Here is a 24,740-nt window from a genome sequence, read left to right as displayed (position 1 = left end):
TAAGAATCGTACAGCTCAGAAGCAGGCTCTTTAACACACTGTGTTTACGCTGGCTATTAAGTATTTAAATATATTCAACCCAGAGAAGTTGTTACTTGGCTTTAGTACCTGCTCTTTAATCTTGTAAGTATGGTCCTTCATTCAAAATTCTCTTTCTACTGAAAATATCTCACCACCTAGCCTGCCATGACCCCTAAGGAATATGTAGTGTATATTTGAATGAGGTCATCTTGTTACTACTTAAGTTTAAAGAATATAGATCGAATTTCTTTAGCTGCTCATGATTGGACAATCCTGGAATTATACTGTTGAAGGCAAAGAAAGATGTAAAGTGGATTTTTGGCCTAATGAGTTTATGTGACCATCTACCATCCACCTACATTAATCAAACATTAATCCTATTTCATCTTCTCCTCCTGCATTCCCACTAACTTGCACCTGATTCTATCACTTAACAACACATTGGGATTTTTTAGAGTGGCTAATTAACTTAAAATATTCCACACTTTGGGACATTTTGGGAAAAACTGGGGTGCTTGGAAGAAATCACATGGTTCCAGGGAGAAGGTGATACTCACACTGATATATTGAACTAGACAGTAATCTCACTAGCTGCAACATTATGCTGTCCATTCCATGGATTAGCCATATGAATATCTTTTGCATCTTAATCAGTATTCTTTTTTAAATATGTGGTCCAAGCCTGTGCACTGTATTCAGTGTGGCCTTTTTCGTACTTGTACAAATTGTGTTGCTCTATTTCTAAGCTCTAACTTTCTTACAGTTGCCTATTGCCTTCCTAACGATTTGATATATCTGCATCCTAATCTGTTGTGATTTATGCACAAAATTGCCTAGTTCCCTTATACTTCATGATCTTCAATCATTCTCCTTTTAGGTAATAATAATTAGATTCTATATCTTGGTTCATGAAGACATTGATTTCATGTGCTGCCTTAACCATATTATTTGTCTGTTTGATGTCTTCAGGGATCCATGAACTAGGGTCCTTGTTCATCCTCACATAATACATTACCTTACATTCTGCATGATTAAATCACATCTACCTTTTCTCTGGCGGTTTCATCACCCAGTCCATCATGGATAATGCCCTCACCACCATTGAGCTCATCTACATAATGTGCTGTTGCAGGAAAGCAGCATCCATCATCAAGAGCTTCCACCATCCAGGTCATGTGCTTTTCTTGTGCTACCATAAGGAAGACCTGCACCATTCGGTTCAGGAACAGTTGTTACCCCTCATCATCAGGCTCTTGAACCAGAGGTGATAACTTCACTCAACTTCACTTGCACTATCACTAAGCTGTTCCCACTGAATTAGACTCACTTTCAGGGATTCTTCTCCTCATGTTATTGATATTTATTTCTTCTTATATTTTGTTCCTCTTTCTTTTTGTAGTTGCATAGTGTTTTTTGTACATTGATTATTGTCTGCCCTTTTGGGTGTGGTTTTTCATTGATTTCATAGTGTTTCTTGTATTTTCTGATTTGTCCACAAGAAAATGAATCTCAGAGTTATATATGGTGACATATGTACAATATACATATGCTGTATTTTTAATTATTATATTTTAATTTTCTTATATTACGTATTGCATTGAACTGGTGCTGCTAAGTTAACAAATTTCATGATGCATGCCGGTGATAATAAACCTAATTCTGATGATAAATTTATTTTGAACTTTGATTTTACCAACACATGACTACAATTCTGTTCCTGAAGATTGCCCACTTCACTGTTAATGCCATCATTAATATTCCTGTCATTTATGAATTTATTAATCATACTTCCTTCATTTGTATTCAGATTCTTAACACCACTTGTCTGAATTAATTTCATTCTTTAGAACTTTTTCCAATTATTTCTTTACCACTGATCTTAGACTCACTGACTTAAAATTATTTGGCTTATTCTTGTTGCCCTTTTAAGGTACCACATTAACTATTCTCCAGTCATTTGGCATCTTGCCTGTGGCAGGCAAAGATTTGAAAATTCTGTCAGAGCCCGAGTAATCCTTGCCTTGTCTCGTATATCTTGGACCCTGGGCATTTGCCTGGTTTAATGCCCAGAACAATTCTAATCACAAGGGTTTCAATGCTAATTGTTTGAGAATTGATTACGCTTTTAGCTATAAAGTCTAAGCACTCTTTGAGGAGGTATGTTCTGTGCTCAGCAAGGGCTTTATCTCTGTCCCCCTTCACCTGCACCTCAGTGAGTTATGCGCCTTCTGTGATGCCGAGCTCTTCTTCCGTTACCTCTGTCTTTGAGCCCATTCCTTTGGCAAGAATTCCCCACCCCGTATTGATAAACCCTTCTCCTCTTCTTGGACACCCCGCTCTGGTTCTCTTCTGCTCTGGATCTTTTCATCTCTAATTGCCAACAAGGCGTCAAATAACTCGACTTCAGCGCTCCCTTCTCCTTTTCAAACCCTTACCTCCTCTGAACGTACTGCCCTCCACTCTCTCTGCACAAATCTCAAACTCATTATCAAACCTGCAGACAAAGGAGATGCTGTTGTAATGTGGTGGACTGACTGCTTTGCTGAGACCAGAAAGCAAATATCATGCACCGCCTCTTATTTACTCCTTGAAAAGGATCACACTCAAGGTCAAAAGGACATTGTTTCCAATGCCGTCACCAATCTCATCAACTCTGGAGATCTCTGATCCAAAGCCACCAACCTCATAGAACGTTTAACTCCTTCATTGGTCATTTCTACCTCTTGCGAAGATCTACACACTTAACTCTGCAAGTAGGCCCATTGTTTCTGCCTGCTTCTGCTGCACTGAAGTTTATTCCCCTTGGTTCAAGCCCTTCCCATCTACAATCACAATATTTTACATGCTCTCAATCTCCTCAATAACTTTTAATTCCTTAGCCCTGTTAAATTTATTTTCACCATGGACGCTAATCCCTGTGCATTTTTGTCTCTCTTCAAGAAGGCCTTGACAACAGATGGACCAGTTCCACTCCATTGCCACACGCGTGCGACTGGTTAAATTGATCCTCACCCTCAGCAATTTCTCTTTTGGCTCCTCCCACTTTCTCCAAACTCAAGGTGCAGCTATGGGCACTTGCATAGACCACAGATGTGGCTGCCTTTTCGTTAGCTATGTGGAACAGTCCATGTTCCAGGCCTTCCCTGCTAATGCTCCCCAACTCTTTCTGTATTACATCGATGACTGCATTAGTGCTGCTTCATTTACCCATGTGCAAGTCACGGCAATGTCAACAATTTTGCCTCCAACTTCCACCCTGCCCTTAAATTCACTTTTTGATCTCTCCGCCTCGATCACTAGAGACAAATTGTTTACTGATATCTTTTATAAACCCACCGATTCCCACAGCTATTTTGACTATATCTCTTCCCAACCTGTCCCCTGTAAAAATGCTATTCCCTTTTCTCAGTTTCTTCATCTCAGCTGTGTCTGTTCTAGGATGAAGCTTTCCATTCCAGAACATAAGAGATATCCTCCTTCAAAGAATGGGCTTTCCCTTACTCCATCATTGATGTTGCTCTCAATCTCTTTCATTTCGCGGACATTTTTTAAAAAAATAGTTATTTATTAAATTTTAGAAAATTACAAAGAATAAATGTGATGATAAATAGTGAGAAAAATAATATTAACCCTCCCCCCCTTAACCCTTATCTAAAGAAAGAAAAAAAAGAGAAAGATTGCCTGGATATCGGAGGATCCCCACATGCTCCATGGAGTTCAAAATAATTTTAATATTTATTTTTACTTTCCCCAATTACTTTATAATTTTATCTTCAAAGGACCTATGTATTTAATCCCATCTTTTGTAGGTATGGGAGCTAAATTTTCAAAAATATATTCATTTCTTAGATTGTATATAATTTTTTCAAGTGGAATACAACTATGTATTTCATTATTCCAACAATCCATAGTTAAATATAAATCAGATTTCCAAGTAACTGCAATAACTTTTTTGGCTACTGCCAATGCAATTTTTATAAATTTTTTTCTGATACTTATTCAATTTAAGTTTCGGTATTGTCCCTTCAATGTCTCCTAATAAAAATAATACTGGACTATGTGGGAGTTGTACTCCAGTAATTTGTTCCAATAAAAGTCTTAGATTTATCCAAAATGGTTGAATTTTAAAACAAGACCGAGTAGAATGTAAAAAAGTACCATTTTCTTGATTACATCAAAAACATTGGTCAGACATATTTGAATTTAATCTATTTTCTGTGGTGTTATATATAATTGATGTAAAAATTATATTGTATTAATCTAAGTCAAACATTTATTGTATTTCTCATACTATCAGAACATAATCTTGACCAGTTTTTTCCATCAATTTTAACATTCAAATCAAATTCCCATTTTTGTCTTGATTTATGAATCATTTCCCGGACATCTGCACTCATCGAACTTCCCACTTCCTTAACAGGGATATAGTTCCTCTTCATGAGCCTCCACATCTGGCATATCATTCTTTGCAACTGGTGCCATCTTCAACGGCACCCTACCACAAAACACATTTTTACCTGTCCACTTTCTGCAGGGATCGCTCCTTCCATGATCTCCTTATCCATTCATTCTCCCACGCTAATCTCCCTTCTGGCAGTTATCCCTATAAGCAGCAGGAGAGCTACACCTGTCCAGTCATCTCCCCTCTTACTCCCATTTCCTTCCAGGTGAGGCAACATTCCACCTGTGAATCTGCTGGGGTTGTCTTTTGTGTCCAGTGCTCCCAGTGCAGCCTCCTCTACATTGATGAGACGTCGTAAAATAGGAAATGCTTCATTGACCACCTCCAAACCAACTGCCAAAAGTTGGGACTTCCCGGTGGCCAAACATTTTAATTCTGATTCCCAGTCCTGTTCCAACATGTCGGTCCATGACCTCCTCTTGTGCCAAGGTGAGGCCACCCTCAGAATGGAGCAGCAACACCTTATATTTCATCTAGGTAGCCTCCAACCTGTTGGCATGAATATTGATTCCTGTAAACAAATTTCCCCTACTATTCCTCTGACCTCTTATCTCTTCTCACCTGCCTATTGCTTCCCACTGGGTCCCTTTCTCCTTCCAATTCTCTATCAGATTCCTTCCTCTCCAGCCTTGATCTTTCCCAACAACCTAGCTTCACCTATCACCTTCCAGCTAGATGCCTTCCCATATCCCCCACCTTTTTATTGTGGCATATTCCCCCTTCCTTCTCAGTCCTGAAGAAGGGTCTCGGCCCAAAACACTGACTATCTGTTTATTTCCATAGATGCTGCCTGACCTGCTGAGTTCCTCTAGCATTTTGTGTGTGTTTCCATAAATGAAACATAAAATATATACTTTTTTTTACAAGAAAGAACCTGATTAGAATTAAAGTACATTTAAGTGCAAAGTGATCAAATTGATTATAGTGTTGCTGAACTGCAGTGATTAGGATTTTGCTGGTTGTTTCAAGAACCAAATGATTAAAGGAAAATGGATGTCCTTAAACCTTGTGGTGTGGGAATTCATGCTTCTATACCTCCTGCCTTATGGTAGCTGTGAAAAAAGGATAGGGATGTTGTTCTGTTTGCACCTCCTCTAGACTGACCTTGTTTCCTTACAATCTCCTGTTATTTTACCTTGCTACCATGGAGTTCCCTACTAGCATGCTCATTTCTTATCTACCTTTTCTGCATCTTTCAATTTGTTTCCTTCTAACTTTTCACAGTTTAAGTAACAAGTATTGGACCTGAGCAAACAACTATCTTTTGATGTTTCCTGTCCTGATGACTATTCTCACTCATCTTTTAAACAGCAGCTATCTTTATGATGACTGCTCATGATCCTGTCATCTCGTGACTCTTGTTACATTGGAATTTGATCTTTAACACTGCATAAAGTTAGTCATATGATATGTCACCATGTCTACATGTAGAACATTCAGCTAAGGCTGAAAAGGCACTGGTGTGGCATACTTGGAGCATTGTAAGCAGTTTTGGGCCCTTTATTTAAGAGAGGATGTGCTGACTTTGGAGAGTGTTCAGAGGAAGTTTGCGAGAATGATTCCAGGTATGAAAGGCAGAAATTCAAGGTTCTGGGCCTGTACTCACTGGAATTTAGAAGAATGTGGGAGGATCTCATTGAAACCTATTAAATGTTGAAAGGCTAGCTCGGTAGAGTAGGTGTGAGGAAGATGTTTCTTTTGGTGAAGGAGTCTTAAGACCAGAGGGCACAGTTTCAAAGTAGAGGGACATCCGTTTAGAACTGAGATGAAAAGAAATTTCTTTAGCTAGAGGGTTCTGAATCTGTGGAATTCATTGCCATAGGTGTCTGTGGAGACCAGATCACTGGGTGCATTTAAGGCAGAGGTTGATAGGTTCTTGTTTGGTCAGGATGTGAAAGATAATGGGAAGAAAGCAGGTGAGTGAGGTTGAAAGAGAAATGAAACCATGATGAAATGGTACAGTAGACTCTATGGGTCAAATGTCTACCTTAACAGGGATAGAGTTTCTCTTGTTCTTACCTACCACTGCATGATTCTCCGCATCTTCCATCCTCCAAAAGACATCTTTGCCTCCCCACCCCCCGCCAACTGTCTCCTTTCCCCATCACACTCCATCTGTGATTCCTTTGTCCATTCGTCCCTCTCATTAATCATCCTTCCAGCACTTAGCCCTGCAAGTGGCTTAAGTGCTACATCTGCCCTTTTACCTCCTCCCTCACCTCCATTTAGGGCCCCAAGCAGTCTTTCCAAGTGTGGCAGCACTTCAGCTGCGAATTTGCACCAGGATCACAGGCCTCCAGAACCCTTCCATCCATGTATGAATTGAAATTTCTCTTAAAATTTGAATGAACTTGCATAAACCACTTGTCCCAGCTTGTTCCACACTCTAACTTCCCTCTTCGTATAGGAGTTCTTCTGCTTCTGTCCTTAAACATCTGAGACCTCGAGTTGTAGTCTCACCCAACATCAGTAGAAAATGCCTGCATGTCTTTACCCTATCTATACCCCTCATTATTTTGTTTTCCTCTATTAAATCTCCACTCAATTTTCTATGTTCTAAGGAGTAAAGTCCTAACCTATTCAACCTTTCCCTATAACTCAATTCATCAAGTCCTGGCAAATCTTTGTAAATTTTCCGTGCATTCTTTCATTCTTATTTATATCTTCCTTGTAGGCAGGTAACCAAAACTGCGCATAATACTCCAAATTAGGCCTCTCCAGTGTCATGTACAATTTCAGCATAATATCCCAACTCCTGTACACAATACATTGATTCATGAAGGCATTATGTGTCAAGCTTTCTTTATAATGCTTTCTACCCATCATACCACTTTCAACAAATTATAGATTTATATTCCCAGATCCCAGTTCTGCCAGATCCCACAGTGCCCCACTGGGTAAGACCTGTCCTCGTTGGTCTTCCCAAAGTGCAATACCTCACGCTTGTCTGTATTACATTCCATCTGCCATTTGTCAGCCTATTTTTCCAGCTGGTCCAGATCCTGCTGCAAGCTTTGATAGTCTTCCTTGCTGTCCACTACACTCCCTAATCTTGGTGCATCTGCAAATTTGCCGGTCTAGTTTATCACATTATCCAGATAGTTTATATAGATGACACTCAGCAATGGACCCAGCACCAATCCCTGTGGCACACGACCAGTCAGAGAGGCAACCACCTACTACCTCTCTCTGACTGCTCTCGCTAGGCCAATGTCTAATCCAATTTACTAGTTCATCTTGAATGCTAAGCGACTGAACCTTCTTGTCTAACTTCCCATGCGGGCCCTTGTCAAGGCCTTGCTAAAGTCTACATAGACACCATCCACTATGCTTCCTTCATCAACTTTCTTGGTAACTTCCTTGAAAATCTCTATGATAGTGGTCACCAACCGTTTTAAGCCCAAGGTCCCCTACCTCAGCCTTAGTAAAAGGCAAGGTCGACCCCAGATCAATTAGTTACACGCATACGCACCGGGGCAGAAAAGACAGGAAGTAAGACCCTGCAACCCGGAAGTAGAAATAATGTATTTATACATAATGTATTTCTACAGGGGTACCCACCCTTTTTTTGCACCGCGGACCGATTTAATATTGACAATATTCTTCTGGATCGGCCGACCCAGGGTGGGGTGGGGGGGGGGTTGTTAAACACAACGGGAATACAGCGAAGCAGGTTCCTTATGTCCAGGCTATTCCGCAATTTAGTTTTCGCGGCTCTCACCATGTAGCTTCTGACCCACACTGCTCACGTTGTTTTGGCTGAAAAAACTCAGCGGGTTTGTCTTTAAGTGCAGGGTGCTTGGACTCAGGGTACCGAAGCAGTTTTGAGTACCTCATTGCCTCACTAGACAGCCTCCGTGGCCGAACTCCAGCTTTCCGCCCGCCCGCCGCCAGATGCCTTGGCCAGGTGTGGCTGGCCATGGGTGGGGTGAGAGGACAAGGTCAGGGCTGGAGGTCCCCGTGCCGGGGCCACGGTGGTCACAGTCCAGAGAGAGCGATCGACCGAGCAAGGAGTGCCACCCCCTTTGTAGGATCTATCGGCCGACAAAAGTTTGTTCCAGTAGATTGCAGCAAGGTAGCTGCTCCGATACTTACGAAACCCTGAGCCCGAATTAGGTCGTCTGTGAATATTTTAGTACCAGGTTCCACATGAACATTCAGTGTGCTAAACAGGTTTAGAGGCAGCGCTCAAAGGCCAGTAGCAACGGCACTTCCCGCCGGCTGCCTGAGGCCAACCAGTGATCGCTGGCGCGAGGGTATCTCTGCGTTTAGGCGACTGATGACCTTGCGTGGGTTCAAGTTCAACACTGGGCTGACAGGGAATGAAGAAAAGTGCAGCTTACTCATATTGTTTCCTCACGGCTCGGTGGTTGGGGACCACTGAATTACACTATGTAGTGCGGGGGAGTTACATGCATGCACACTGGGTAGAAAGAACGGAACTAAAACCCCGCAACCCGGAAACAATCTCTCAACAGTACTTGTGTATTTATTTTTCATTTTTTTCCAGAATCTACTGGGAAAGTCTCAAAGATCAACTAGTCGATCGCAATCAACGGGTTGGCGACCACTACTCTATAAGATTGGTCAGACATGACCTACCATGTCCAAAGTCTTGCTGATTATTCCTAATCAGTCTGAGTCTATCCAAATACTCATATATCCAGTCCTTTAGAATATCTTCCAGTAATGTTCCCACTACTGATGTCAGGCTCACTGGCTATAATTTCCTGGCTTATTCTTAGAGCCTTTCTTAAACAATGGCACAACATTAGTTATCCTCCAATCCACCGACACCTCCCCAGAGGGTGTTTTAAATATCTCTACTAGGGACCCTGCAACTATGCCCTAACCTCCTACAGGGTCCGAGGAAACACCTTGTTCAGGCCCTGGGGATTTATGCACCTTAATTTGCCTCGAGGCAGCAAACTCCACCTCCTCTATAATCTGTTTTGGGGTCCATGACCTCACTGCTGCTTTCCCTCACTTCTATAGGTTCTGTAGTAAATACACATTCATTTAAAAAATCCATTTAAGATCTCCCCCTTCTCTTTAAGCTCGATGCATAGATTACCACTCCAATCTTCCAGAGGATCAATTTGAAAACATTAGGGTAGGTACAGTGGCGTGCAAAAGTTTGGGCACCCCTGGTCAAAATTTCTGTTACTGTCAATAGCTAAGCGAGTAAAGGATGACCTGATTTCTAAAAGGCATAAAATTAAAGATGACACGTTACTTTAACATTTTAAGCAAGATTACTTTTCTATTTCCAACTTTTACAGTTTCAAAATAACAAAAAAGGAAAAGGGCCTAAAGCAAAAGTTTGGGCACCCTGCATGGTCAGTACATAGTAACACCTGCTTTGACAAGTATCACAGCTTGTAAACGCTTTCTGTCACAAGCTAAGAGTCTTTCAATTCTTGTTTGGGGGATTTTCGCCTGTTCTTCCTTGCAAAAGGCTTTCAGTTCTGTGAGATTCTTGGGCCGTCTTGCATGCACTGCTCTTTTGAGGTCTATCCACAGATTTTCGATGATGTTTAGGTTGGGGGACTGTGAGGGCCATGGCAAAACCTTCAGCTTGCGCCTGGTGAGGTAGTCCATTGTGGATTTTGAGGTGTGTTTAGGATCATTATCCTGTTGTAGAAGCCATCCTCTTCTCATCTTTAGCATTTTTACAGACAGTGTGATGTTTGCTTCCAGAACTTTCTGGTATTTAATTCTTCCCTCTACCAGTGGAATGTTCCCCTTGCCACTGGCTGCAACACAAGCCCAAAGCATGATCGATCCACTCCCATGTTTAACAGTTGGAGAGGTGTTTTCTTCATAAAATTCTGCACCCTTTTTTCTCCAAACATACATTTGCTCATTGCGGCCAAGAAATTCTATTTTAGTTTCATTAGCCCATGGGACTTGTTTCCAAAATGCATCAGGCTTGTTTAGATGTTCCTTTGCAAACTTCTGATGCTGAATTTTGTGGTGGGGACGCAGGAAAGGTTTTCTTCTGATGACTTTTTCATGAAGGTCTAATTTGTGCGGGTGTCACTGCTGAGTAGATCAGTGCACCACCACTCCAGAGTCTGCTAAATCTTCCTGAAGGTCTTTTGTAGTCAAATGGGGGTTTTGATTTGCATTTCTAGCAATCCTACAAGCAGTTCTCTGGTAAAGTTTTCTTGGTCTTCCAGACCTCAACTTGACCTCCACTGTTCCTGTTAACTGCTATTTCTTAATTACATTACGAACTGAGGAAATGGCTACCTGAAAACAGTTTGCTATCTTCTTATAGACTTCTCCTGCTTTGTGGGCATCATTTATTTTAATTTTCAGAGTGCTAGGCAGCTGCTTAGAGGAGCCCATGGCTACTGATTGTTGGGACAAGGTTTGAGGAGTCAGGGTATTTATAAAGCTTTGAAATTTGCATCACCTGGCCTTTCCTAATGATAACTGTGAGGAAGCCATAGCCATAACAAGCTAATTAAGGTCTGAGACCGTGGTAAAAGCTGTCTAAGAGCTCAAATCTTTTATGGTGCCTAAACTTCTGCATGCCACTGTAAGTCCCTGGGGCCAGAGAGGATATACTCTGGGTTAGCATAGGAGATCAGGAAAGAGATTGCTATGCCTTTGAATCAGCATGTGCTTTGAAGTTTGTTACCTTAGCAGCACCAGTTCAGTGCAATAGATAATCTAGCAGAGAAAAAAATAATAAATAAAATAAAAATAATAATACTGAACAAACAAGTAAATCAATTTCATATATTGAATCAATTTTTAAAAAGGTGCAAACACAGAAATACTATATATTTAAAAAAATAAGTAAGGTAGTGTCCAAAGATTCAATGTACATTTAGGAAGAAGCTGTTCCTGAATCGCTGAGTGTGTGCCTTCAGGCTTCTGTACCTCCTACATGATGTTAACAGTGAGGAAAGGGCATGCCCTAGGTGCTGGAGGTCCTTAATAATGGACGCTGCCTTTCTGAGACACCACCCCTTGAAGATGCCCTGGATACTTTGTAGGCTAGTACCTACATAAATGAAGGGCTATGTGGGAGGGAAGGGTTAGATTGATCTTTGAGTAGGTTAAAAATTTGGCACGTTGTGAGCCAAAGTGCCCGTATTGTGATGTGTTGATCTATGTTCTTTGTTTATGGTCACTGACATGAAAAATCATAGAATTTCTCTGCCGCAGGTAGATACTATTTATTTTATTGAGTCTGTCAAATAATGTTCTGAAAACTTTGTATCTTTCAGTTTATACTTGAGCTTGATGGAGGAAGTTCTTCAGAATTAAAATAATTAATACAATAATATAAAGCCATATGGTGACGGGCTGGCATCATGTAATAATACATTCACTTTTGTTATTTACAGATGATGTATCATGGTTAAACGCAGTCTGCAAAAAGTAGTCTTGGAATTTGTTATGCACTTGTCTGCAATATCCAGTGTTACACAGCTTCAAGGGCAGGCCACACACACACACCTCTTCTCTTCTCTTCCCCCCCCCCCCCCCCACTTGGAGTATTGGTGTTAAGCTTAAAAATGTGGCAGGTAGTTTTTTATATTCTCCATATAGAGAGTCATTCCAGAACTTTATTGACTCTTCAACACCCTTAAGTGCAGTTTGCAGTTGATACAAAGGTTACAGGTACTTTGAATGAACCACTCATCTTCACCATCCTAGCAATATTTTGGTGACTTGTTCTGAGAATAACTTGCTTTGTTAGATGTAATTAAATTTGGTCTTCACAAAGTGTTTTTTTGCCGTATCATTGATTATGGAACAAACATATAATCTGGCTTTTTCTTTGACATGCAAATATGTTTTAGCATCTATGAACCTAAAATGACTGTCAGTTTCTACTGAGTTATATAGATGATCATTATTTCAAACTCTTTCTATTTTAATGAAGTTGATGACAGACAGTTATTATATGATTCTTACCTGTTCATGAGTAAAGTTTAGAGACTGGGTCTCTTTTCCTAGATATTAAATTACTAGGAGATTATTAATGGTCAGATCAAATTACCTTCTTTTGTACATGTACTGGAATCAGCTAACTTTACATAGCAGCCAATTTGGTACATTGAGTGAATCTTCAATCAAATTGAAATTAGGAGCTGTTATTCAAATTCAAAATTTTGCTGCCAAATACAATATGTAACATTGCAAGAGCAGAAAATAATCATTTGAAAGTTGAATGAAGATACCTAGTGTAAAATTCCAAAAGGATCCAAAAGAATTGGGATAGTGACAAAAAGGCTTGAAGTTGAAATATCTGGAAATCAGAGCTGATCAACTATTGACCCACGGTTTTCACGAAATGATTTGGAAGGTAACATGCAGGTGTCCAGCTGTGATGTTCACCCTTGAATTCATGATAAAGTAACTGGGATACTTAGATTTGACTGAAGTAAGCAGCAAGACCCAAAATACCCATCGACTCAAATATCCTGCAAAATGGTAGACCACAGCTATTTTGAAAAGAAGACTAAATTATTGGCTGAGATGAATCAGAATTACTGGCAGAAGTGAATCAGTGAAAAGTGGGGGTCGGCATGTTGGAATCCAGACTGTAAGAATTTGTGTGCTGTAATGAAACTGCGACGTCTATAATCAGACATGGTTGTGATTACCAAAATTAACGAGGTTTACTTTTGATAATATGCTGCTCTCTTTGACATTTGCCCTCAAGTGAGATGATAGATTAGTGTCTGATTTGTGACAGGTACAACCAAGTGCAAAATAACTGTAAATGCTGGAAGTCAGAAGTAAAAAGATATAAATGCTAAGATTACAATAGATTCATCAGCAACAGTTGAGTAAGAGACCTGTCATAAAACTGAATAGTGAAATAATGCAGTGATAAATCTAATGCACACCCTCAGCATTCTACAGAAGAATATGTTACTCATTCCATCAAGGTTGTCTTTTTCTTGGTGATATTGTCAGACTTGTGTTCAGTTTTATTGTGCATTTTACAAGAGGTAAATATTGTTGATTGGTTTGAAACATTGAATCTAGCATGCTGTGTTTATTTTCTGTAAACTATTAGACTTTGATCAAATGTTCTTTGGATTTTGTTCAGTTACATATATTGTCTTTCAAAGTTGTAAAATTGCAGGCATTAGGTGCAGTGTGTTATTTGAAACAGAGATTTGAGATCTCAAAACAACCCTATTAGGTTTCAGTGCTTTGATTCACACAGTCAGCCCTCCTTATCCACAGGTTCTGCATGCGCGGACTCAACCAAATGTGGATCGGGAAAACCCGAAAGTTTTCTCTCCAGTACTTATTGTTTGAGCATGTACAGACTTCTTTGTTGTCCAGCATTACATTAGAGAATCAGCAGTCTGGTCCTGAGCAAGGTTACATCTTGTATATAATTTGAATTTGAAACCCCATTGATTTTAACAGGGCTTGTAGGAGACAGATTTTAGAGCTAAAAGTCAAGTTATTTTAGTTAAAGGTAGATTATTTTTTTACTTTGGGATAATTAATCAAATTTATAATGTGTTTTATATGTTCTTAAATGATTTAAAAATCTTTTCACACTTTATTAATTTTGCCTCAATTGTATTTAAGTATTTCATTGTTTGATATATTAAAATTTGCTAGGAGTTGTCATCAGTTTTGGAGCAGTGCCTCTTTTTGAGGCTGCTCAAGGCCCTGTTGCTACCCAGACTGGATCATGAACTTCAAGGGACAAAAGACCGAAGAGAGACATTCTGAACATCTGGGCCAAACAAATGAGGATGTGTGGGGCCTGCAATTTTAGGCACCAAGTATGGTCATCCCAATAGGCTGGAAGTCCCATTGTCTTTTAACTCAATCACATCTTAATATACTGTATGTTATACTGTTCTGTCATGAGTAAACTAAATCCACACCAGCTATTTTTCACAGAAAATATTTTTTTCTCTGTGAAAATTAGTTGATGTGAATTTAGTTCACAGCTGGCTAAAGAAAACTGCCCACAAAGCAAAATATTGTGTGTTGACTGGTTACCTGCAGGCCTAGATGGTTCATGCCGTTCAACAGCTATGATGCAGTCAAATTGTTTGAGCTGTCCATCCCAGCTGGCATACAGGAAACCAAGAAACAGAAAGCAGGAAACAGAATTGCATTTCTTCAGTTTCTGTGAAGTAGCACAAAAACTGAGAAAGAAAAGAAATGTAGAGTTGGTGGGTTTAATGCCAACAATAAGAAAGAGGAAAAGAAAATTGAAAATAGAGGAAAAGAAAACTGAAATTATAAAACAAAATAGAGGATTGGAAAGGTAAGATGATTTTAAAATTTTGCACTTTAAAGATATTCAGAATATTTACAGCAGAAGACATTTCATTATCTCAAAGTGCAGGAGTTTGTGGGCAGTAATTTATAGCATATCATAGTATATTTTGCTGCAAATTCAAGTTTAATTTTATGTGGATGACTTTATATGCCACATTCTGTATTATTTCAAACAACCATAATCTTCATTGCAAATTTAGTTCAGTTTAACTTTGCTAGTAGAGCAACCTTGTGCTTTTCAATGCGTCTTAGTGGTAAAGCATACATTGTAGGCTTAGTTTTCACAAAACCTATGAGAAAGCAGGGCTTCCTGGACAGTAGTAGCTGGAGTATTTTGTATAACTAAATTAATGCTGTTAGATTTACTATTATTTTAATGGCAATGTATGAGCTAGTAACTTCCTCCTTGTTCTTTAAATCGTGATAGCTGGGGCTGGCTTCTGAAGTATTGGACAACTTAGTTTACAAATAAATGACAAAAGCTCCGCATTTATTTTGAATCTTAAAATGAAGCTGCATCAGTGATCTGCTAATTTGTCTCCCTTGTCATATATCTTTCAGTTGTTCAGCTGTTAGTGACAAGTACAGATTCTGTATTGTAAATTAGATTTTTTTGTTCTTTCTGATACATATTCACTGTGTGCAAATAACACTCCTGAGTTTCATCTCAATTCTGAAGCTGCAAAGGCAAAATGAAATTGAGTGTAATGTTAGATATTTGATTTAAATTACTGGTATATCTACATAATCATCAATTATGATTTACAGCCTGAAGGGCTCAAAGTTAATGTTATTTAAATTGCATCATCAGTTGTTCTTAAGCAATAACGTTGTAATTTTCCATTTCCTGAAGTATTCCTGCATGTATCTTCTGTTTAATTCTGTGATGTCTGCTCCTGAATATTTCACCTTTGATGTATTGCTCTTCTGAGCCCATTGCTTTTGTTTCTATTTCTTACCAAAAAGAGAATTTCTTTGATGCTGGATAGGGCCAGGCTTACCTCGCCCTTTGTGACAGACTTTTTGTTCAGTTTGCTCTTGAATGTATAGATGCTGCGATACTAAGCCTGTAAATTCTTTTCACTTGCTTGCCTTTTCAGTAGTAAGAAAACAATTTTGTGTCATAATTAATGTGTGGTTAGAATATGTGCAAACAAGGGAAAGGAATAATACAAGAGAACATCTAAAACAAGTTAAGCTGAAAGAAGAATGGAAAATAACAGTAATTCATGACCCAAATGAACCACAGCAGAATTATTTGCATCAGCAAATGGCATTGTGTGTCCAGGAATAATGTCCATTGTTTTCTTTTCCTTGGGTCAGCTACTTCCATTAACAGTAGATTGGAACAACTGTATTTCATATTGGGTACTGTACTCTTAGAGGTGTACATATTTTCTGATGATCTTTGATGACTCTGCCATAGTTGGATGCAACAGCAAGGGAGATGAGGTGGAGTACAGGGCTACGGTGGGAAACTTTGTCACATGGTGCGAGCAGAATCATCTGCAGCTGAATGTGAAAAAGACTAAGGAGCTGGTGGTGGACCTGAGGAGGGCTAAGGCACTGGTGACCCCTGTTTCCATCCAAGGGGTCAGTGTGGACATGGTGGAGGATTACAAATACCTGGGGATACGAATTGACAATAAACTGGACTGGTTAAAGAACACTGAGGCTGTCTACAAGAAGGGTCAGAGCTGTCTCTACTTCCTGAAGAGACTGAGGTCCTTTAACATCTGCCAGACGATGCTGAGGATGTTCTACGAGTCTGTGGTGTCCAGTGATAACATGTTTGCTGTTGTGTGCTGGGTAAGCAGGCTGAGGGTAGCAGACACCAACAGAATCAACAAACTCATTCATAAGGCCAGTGATGTTGTGGGGGTGGAACTGGACTTACTGATGGTGGTGTCTGAAAAGAGGATGCTGTCCAAGTTGCATGCCATCTTGGACAATGTCTCCCATCCACTCCATAATGTACTGGTTAGGCACAAGAGTACACTTAGCCAGAGACTCATTCTACCGAGATGCAACATTGAGCGTCATAGGAAGTCATTCCTGCCTGTGGCTATCAAACTTTACAACTCCTCCCTCAGAGTGTCAGACACCCTGTGCCAATAGGCTGGTTTTGGACTTATTTCCACTTGGCATAATTAACTTATTTAATGATTTATGGTTTTACATTGCTATATTTCTACACTATTCTTGGTTGGTGCGACTGTAACAAAACCCAATTTCCCTCAGGATCAATAAAGTATGTCTGTCTGTCTATTGCAATTTATAATACTATCAATCAAATCATCTTGAGAACAAGCCTCAATTTTATGATAATTGCCTGAACAGATCAGCATTTTTGTTGCCCATCCCTAATTGTTGCAAAGTTGATGGTGAACCACCACCTTCAAGTGTTACCATCTTTCTGAGGAGGTTTCCCCACAGTACAGTGAGAAAGGAAACTTTAGTATTTCGACCCTGTGACATGGGTGGTGGTGGGGATGGGGGAAGGAAATAAGTGATATATCAATTGATGAATGTGTGTGGCTCAGAGGGTAATCTATAGGATGTAATGTTCCTATACACTTGCTGCCTTTGTCCTTCTCAGTGGCAGAGATCTTTGACGATAACAGCAGTTTTAATTTATATAATGCAGCTCAAAGCCGCCCAAAGCACTTAATATGACTATGTTCTTAAAAATATACATACTTTCAACCATGCTTGGAGCTTGTTCAGAGATGTAGATTCTCAAAGGAATTGTGATCTGCAACTTTGGGATTGTATTGTTTTATTTAATTGCACTTATGTGAATCCCAAAAGTTTCTGTTAATTTCATGGTAGAATAATGGGAACTTGGATTTTGCAGTCATTGCAATTTGGGGACTGCGTGATTTGGGAATTATTTTAATACGTGTTGTTTTGAAAATGCTCTCAGTTTTTGAAATGAATAAACTGGCATGTGAATTAATAGTTTTTGATATGTGTGATAATACTAATTGCTTAATGTCATTAATGTTGTTCAGTGTGTCTGGAAGGGCATAAACAGATGACGTTTGGGACCAAGACCCTTCGTCAAGACTGGGCTGATGAACAGGCCCAGTCCTGATGAAGAGTCATGGCCTGAAATGTCAACTGTGTATTCCTTTCCATAGATGCTCTCTGAACTGCTGAGTTCCTCCGGTGTTTTGTATGTGTTACTCTGGATTTCTAGCATCTGCAGATCCTTGTGTTTGTGAGATCTTTCCTGGTTTCCAGTCCATATTTAAAGAAGGAAAGAGCAATATTTATTTGAATATAATCAGTTATGTATCTTGTAGCTACTTGTGAGATTTTTTTGCTTTGGAAAAAATACCTGTATTAGAAGAGTTTTCAGGTTAACAGTGTTAATTATTTGACTGTGAAGCACTTAGATCAGGGGTTCCCAGCCTTTTATATGCCATGGACCAATATCATTAAGCAAAGAGTCCATGCACCCAAGATTGGGAACCCCTGAACTCGATACATCCTGAATTAATTAAAATCATATACATCTTCAAACGAGCTCTAGAAAAATAGGACTACTTTGGACTAATGTATGTTGCAAACTCAAATAACTTTCAGCAAGATCCAGATATATTTATATTGGAGAAAAGTAACTATTACAGTACATTGAAATTTTACATGCCCTGAAAGTAGTAAATTGTGTAAAGCTGTACTATGAAAATCTTTTCTTTGTTCTTGCCACAGAATTCTAGTAATGGCTGTGGAGTGGATCTTGCTGTTATGGGTGAGGCACAGAGCTTGGTTACAGACCTTCTTGCTGACCCATCAGTCCCTTCCAATATCACTTCATCTCTGCGAACTATCAGCAGTCTAATTGCATCCCAGCTCACGTATTCTAATACACACAGGCCAAGAGTGAATCCTCTTACATCATTCTCCGACTCTTACACCTGTTCAGAAATGGAGGACTCTTCGGATAAAGGGGAAAGAATTTTTCCAAAGGTTAGAAAAACTTAGAGTTTGAGTATAAACTACATTACAATGTTATGAATATTATTGTTGTATAATAGGTGCCTGTAATTGTAACCTTTGAAAAAGTACATGGAATTTGCTAGGATTTCTGACTTTATGTTCCTGAATTATCATTTAAATCTTGTTATATGTTGTTATTGTTAATCATGTAAATGTTTTGATGCACATTTACAGATTCAGTTTCATAAATTTCTCTTGGGAGAGTTCAGTTTTAATTTTTTTTCTGTTATACCTCTCTTAGCAATTTAATTTTATTCAAAGCTGCCTAGAAATAACTGTCTTCAGGTTTTCTATCTGTCCTGTTTAGTAAGTTGTTAGATTTTGCTCACTCTCCTCAACTCTGTATCCTGCTGATCCATGATACAACTATATCTCCAAAAAAATTTGAGTTGTGACTTAAGTCCATTGGATTGTTAACCTCGCTTATCTTTCAATTAGCGTTTGAGAAGAAGTCTACCAACTGGCCAGCTAAGAAGAAATACAGGAACATGGACAACCACCACATCAGCAACTGGCTTGCCAACAATGGAGCCTGCTCCTCTTAGATGGGATCGGAATAATGGAATAAAACCATACCCAGAGAGTGGTTCAGTGAGGTAATTTAATACATACTATTATTGATGTCCAATAATGTATGGCAAGAAAGTGATACCACAAGTTGTGAATTGCACGAAACCAGTGGTTGGTTTGAACAGCTCTGCCAACCATTACGAAACTTGCAGTTAACCTTTCTGGAAGTTGTTGCTCTGCAATGTTAAAGGTATATACCACAAAGAGGTACCTATTTTCTTTTCTATATTGGCTGACATTTCGAAAAAGAGAACTGGTAAGATCCATATGGCTACTTTTTATGTTTTTCAAGTACTTGTTTAGTACACTTTTCATGATTTCTTAGGAACATGGTCTCATTCATTGTTACAAGCATTACATTCCTTATCATTATAAAGTAAAAAGGATTTTTCTCATGTCTGCATGCCACAGTTTCATTTTGTTCCTCTTGGTTCAGTTCCATTATACCTACATCTGTGACACTTCATCACTTAAATAGCTTTCAGTTCCCTAGCCCCAATCGCCTTACTTTCTCTATTGACATCCAGTCCCTAGACTCTTGTATCCCCTCATCAGGAAGGCCTTAAAGCTCTCACTTCTTCCTTGACAACAGACCTAACCAGTCCCCCTCCACCACCACCCTCCTTCAACTAGCAGAAATTGTTCTTACTCTCAACAATTTCTGTTTTGGCTTCTTCCGCTTACTCCCAACTAGAGGTGTACCCATGGACACTCACATGGGTCCCAGCTATGCTTCCCTTTTTGTGGCTAAGTGGAACAGTCTATATGCCAAGCCTACATTGGTAATGCTTCCCAACTTTTCCTCCGCTACATTGATGTCTGCATTGATACTGCTTCCTGCATCCATGCTATGCTTGTCAATTTCATCAACTATGCCTCCAACTACCACCATTCCTTCAAATCTACTTAGTTCATCTCTGACACTCTCTCTGCTTCCTTAATCTCGGTCTGTTTCCATCATTGGAGCCAGGCTATTCACTGATATCATTTATAAATCCACTAAGTCTCACATTTATCTTGAATATAGTTCTTCCCATCCTTTCACTTGTAAAAATTCTGTAGCCTTCTCTCAGTTCTTCTGTCTCCACCACATCTGTTCTCAGATGGTTGAGGCTTTCCATTCTAGAACATTGAAATGTTCTTTTTTTTCAAACAATGGGATTTTCCTTCCAATACTTTCAATGCTCCCTTATTCTCATCTCCTCCATTTCCCACATATTTGTCCTCACCTCATCTTCCTGCTCTCATAATAGGGATAGAGTTCCTCTTGTCTACCTCACTAGCTTCCATATCATTTGCCATAATTTCTACTATTTCCAACGGTACTGAGGATGGATGGGAGGAACCCTTGACAATGCTAAGGACACTGAGTACATAGTGCTCCTGATAAATATCGCAGATGGGTGGAAGAGAGACCCTGATGATCCTTTAAGTATTCCTTGCGATCCTCCGTAGGATCTTATGGTCAGATGCCTTGCAATTCTCGTCTCTTACAGTGATGTTGCAGCTGATCAGGACACACTCAATGATGTTCAATGGCACACTCAATCCTCTAAAAATTGATCAGAATGGGGTTTGGGTAGCATCACTTGCCTCAATCTCCTCAGGAAGTGGAGACACTGCTGTACTTTCTTGACCAAAAAAAGATGGCGTTGAGGGACCAAATGAGATTATCCATTATGTGCACTCCCAGAAACTTGGTGCTCCTAACTCTCTCCATGGAGGAGCTATTTATGTACAGTGAGGAGTGATTAGCCTGCACCTTCTTAAATTCCACAATCATCTTTTTAGTCTTGTCCATATTGAGACTCAAGTTGTTGTGCTCGCACCATTCCACAAGATGCTATATCTCCTCTCTGTACACTGCCTTCTCATCATTGTTGCCCTCTCCCTCCCCTCCTTCCTTTTCCCATTCCCATTCTGGTTACCCTCTCACCCCTTCTCACCTGCCTTCTGAACCTTGCTCTGGTTCTCCTTCTCCTTCCTTATTTTTCATGGTCCACTGTCCTCTCCTATTAGATTCCTCCTCCTTCACCTCTGCCATCTATCCCCTCCTATCTTCTTACTTCATCACCCCTCCCCCACCCATATACCTTCACCGTTAGTTGGTGTCATCTATCACCTGCCAGCTTGTACTCCTTCCCCTTCCCACACCACCATATTCTGGCTTCTGTCTCCTTCCTTGTCCTGATGAAAGGTTTTGATTCAAAATGTTCTCTTCCATGAATGCTGCCTGACTTGGTGACTTCCTCAAGCATTGTGTGTGTGTTGCTCAAAATTTCCAGTATCTTCAGAATTTCTTGTGTTCATAATTTCTCTCCTCACTTTTTGGTCTTACACTAATAATTTGGAATCTGATTTGTAGTTTATTACATAACTAATGATAATCTTTTCTAGTTTACTCTGTCATAATAACTGAACGTAGTGCTGAACGCATTGCCAAATTAAACTAAGTCTCTTCTGCCTGCACATGATCAGTATCCCTCCATTCCCTGCATTGTCACATGCTAATCTTAAAAACCTCTAAACCACCAATATCGTATTTGCTTACACTACTACCTCAAGCAGCTGATTTCAGGCACCTACCACTCTTTACGAAAGTACTTGCCCTGCACTTACTTTTAAACTTACCTTCGCTCACCTTTAATGCATGTTCTTTAGTACATGACATTTCTATTCTTGGTCCAAAAGTTTTTACTTCTACCGTATTTCTTCTTCTTCTTCTGACTTTTTAATGGTGGTCTGCAGTCCAAATTAAAGGTGCATTACTGCCATCAACTGGACTGGAGAATGGTGGAGAGAACTCTGCAAGAGGGTGGGATGGGGCTATCTACTTCTCTTTCAAATGTAAGCTAAATTACCCCAAAAGCCCTATAGATTGTAAGTAATGAAAGACCATTCTGTGAATTAAGTTAGAGTTACTCCCATAGCTTAAGAATGTTTTTAAATAAAACCTACCAACCCCAAAAATTGTAATGATATCTGCATTTGATTTCTTTCAACCTTACATGCTTCACACTGTAATAGTATATGTTCAACTGTTTCACAATGATGACAAATCCTACACAACCCAGAATGATGTTTTTCATCAAGATATAAGAAATAATGATGTGCTCAATTCAAAGGTGTGTCAAAATAATTCCTTTCCTTGTTTTGCACCCTTCTCCTATAAACCCAGAAGTTTTATGTATTCTCTTAAGGTGTCTCCTCTTATGCCCATTATCCCACAAGTTTTACCATAAATCCCTAATTCTTCACCTTACCAACCCCTTAGTTTCTGATTTGCTATATTCTCTGCTTAACTTTTAACAGCCTTTTTAGCTAAGCAATCAACCCACTTAACACAAAATGCTGGCAGAACTCAGCAGGCCAGACAGCATCTATGGGAGGAGGTAGTGATGACGTTTCGGGCTGAAACGTTGTCACTACCTCCTCCCATAGATGCTGTCTGGCCTGCTGAGTTCTGCCAGCATTTTGTGTTTTTATTTATTTCCAGCATCTTCAGATTCATTTGTGTTACCCACTTAACACTTCTGTGTGCAGGGACCCATAAGAAGCAAACATATAAACCAATATATGCAAAATGTTTGATGAAATTCCAACAGTAAATTCTGGCTGACTGCTAGAATGACCTGTTTTAAGACTCATCAACACTGAAAAGGAATATACATAAATTACAACTTTGGATGGACAAATTTCCTCCCACCACAGTAAGCCCAAAATGATGCTTCATTTTGTATGTACCGATAAATGGTTAGTAAATTGTTTTGTTTATAGTTACCTGTAATTCAGGCAGAAAAACAGCCACACCAGCATCCCCAGTCAAATTACCTTTTGATCCATCTGTAAAAATGGTTAACTGACCATAATAATTTTCTTTAATATATTGATGAAACAAAACAGAATCCTTAAGACTTTATTATATTGATTAACCTAAAATCAACTACATTCATTAGATAAAATCAAGGTGGGGTTACTGGGAAGCTACAGTAGGACATAATGGTGTCTACCCTATTTTTGTCTCTGAAGTTAATAAATTTCCGTCAGGTCTCCTTCAAATGTGCTGCTGCAAAATTTTTTAGTATCAGAGGAAAATCTGGCAATTCCTGATCCAGGGTTGGATTGGAGGATGGGGTGAATACAGGCAGGTGCTGAAGGTTTGATTAGAGCCAGAGCAGGTAAACCAGCAATTGGGTTATGGATTATACGTAAATGAACCTGGCTGTGATGAGTGCAGGTGGAAGATATTGTTGGGATGGTGGGTAGTCAGTTCAGTTAGGTAGGTTAGGTGGATCATATTCTCAGGGCTAGTCTGGGGCTTGGTGCAGGTCATTCTCTTTAAATAGCATATCAAAACATGGTCTCTTCAATGGAAACCCCATGATGCGTGTTCTTTGTAACTTCTTAGGCAAGGCCTCAAAATAGAATGATGTCATCTCACTCACACAGCTTGTATTCCAGTGCAAAATGGCAGCCTAAACATGAGAATAGCAATATTTCAATGTCAAATATGGAATCTTCAGGCAAAATGAGCACGATAAAACTGAGATTTGAGGTATTGTCTTTCCATATTTCTCATCCCTGAGTGCATGATTTCACATTTCACCAGAGTTAACAATGCTGTAGTCCATAGATACTCTCATCCCAATTATTACATTTCAAGTTCTATAAAATTTGCAGCATTTAAAATGTTGCTCCCTTTATCTTGTTAATTTCTAAAATTTGAAAATGTTAAAGATCCAGAACTGACCACCTTAAGCCATGTCTTGGTCCAGAGTACAGTTGGCCCTCCTTATCCATGGGGGATTGGTTCCGGGACCCCCGGCAGATACCAGAAAACGCAGATGCTCAAGTCCCTTATATAAAATAGTGTAGTATTTTCATATAACCTATGCACATCCTCACGTAGACTTTAAATCATCTCTAGATTACTTATAATACCTAATACAATGTAAATGCTATGTAAATAGTTGTTATATTGTATTGTTTGGGGAATAATGACAAGAAAAAAGTCTGTACACGTTCAGTACAGACGTGACCATCGTAGCATTTCTGGGAACGCTTGGCATCAGCCGATCCCAATTCTCCCATGATCTTTATGTTCTTGAGGTTGTAGCGTTTTACATAGCTAGCCAGCCATTCCTTACTAGCCTTAAACTCCTTCCTCTTGCCCACAGCACAAGTAGCGAACGAATGCTCAACTTCTGGGTTTTCCTGATCAGTGGTTGGTTGAATCTGCGCATGCGGAACCCGCGGATAAGGAGGGCGGACTGTACATCCATCCATCACATGGCAATGCTACCTATAATAGAGTAAATTTTATTTACTCCTCACTGCCATTTTCCACATTTCAGTGAGTTCTTCTGTAGCTTTTGCAGTCCAGTAAATCAAATTT

At 39.5% G+C, this 24,740-nt stretch overlaps 1 protein-coding gene across 2 annotated transcripts in view; it reads left to right on the top strand.

The window, feature by feature from the left end:
• The window catches only part of pde3b (phosphodiesterase 3B), a 191,496-nt gene that overhangs the window by 119,823 nt on the left and 46,933 nt on the right, over positions 1-24,740 (top strand). For both annotated transcript variants that reach the window (XM_059975776.1, XM_059975777.1), the window contains exons 3-4: positions 18,488-18,745; positions 19,214-19,371. In XM_059975776.1, coding sequence (XP_059831759.1) covers positions 18,488-18,745; positions 19,214-19,371 — 416 coding nt within the window. The remainder of the gene's footprint in view (positions 1-18,487; positions 18,746-19,213; positions 19,372-24,740) is intronic.

The sequence above is a fragment of the Hypanus sabinus genome, chromosome 7 (assembly GCF_030144855.1).
Source record: "Hypanus sabinus isolate sHypSab1 chromosome 7, sHypSab1.hap1, whole genome shotgun sequence".
In the NCBI taxonomy this organism is placed as follows: Eukaryota; Metazoa; Chordata; class Chondrichthyes; order Myliobatiformes; family Dasyatidae; genus Hypanus; species Hypanus sabinus.
Note: the sequence above shows the minus strand (reverse complement) of the source record. Positions and strands in the feature narration are given on the sequence as shown.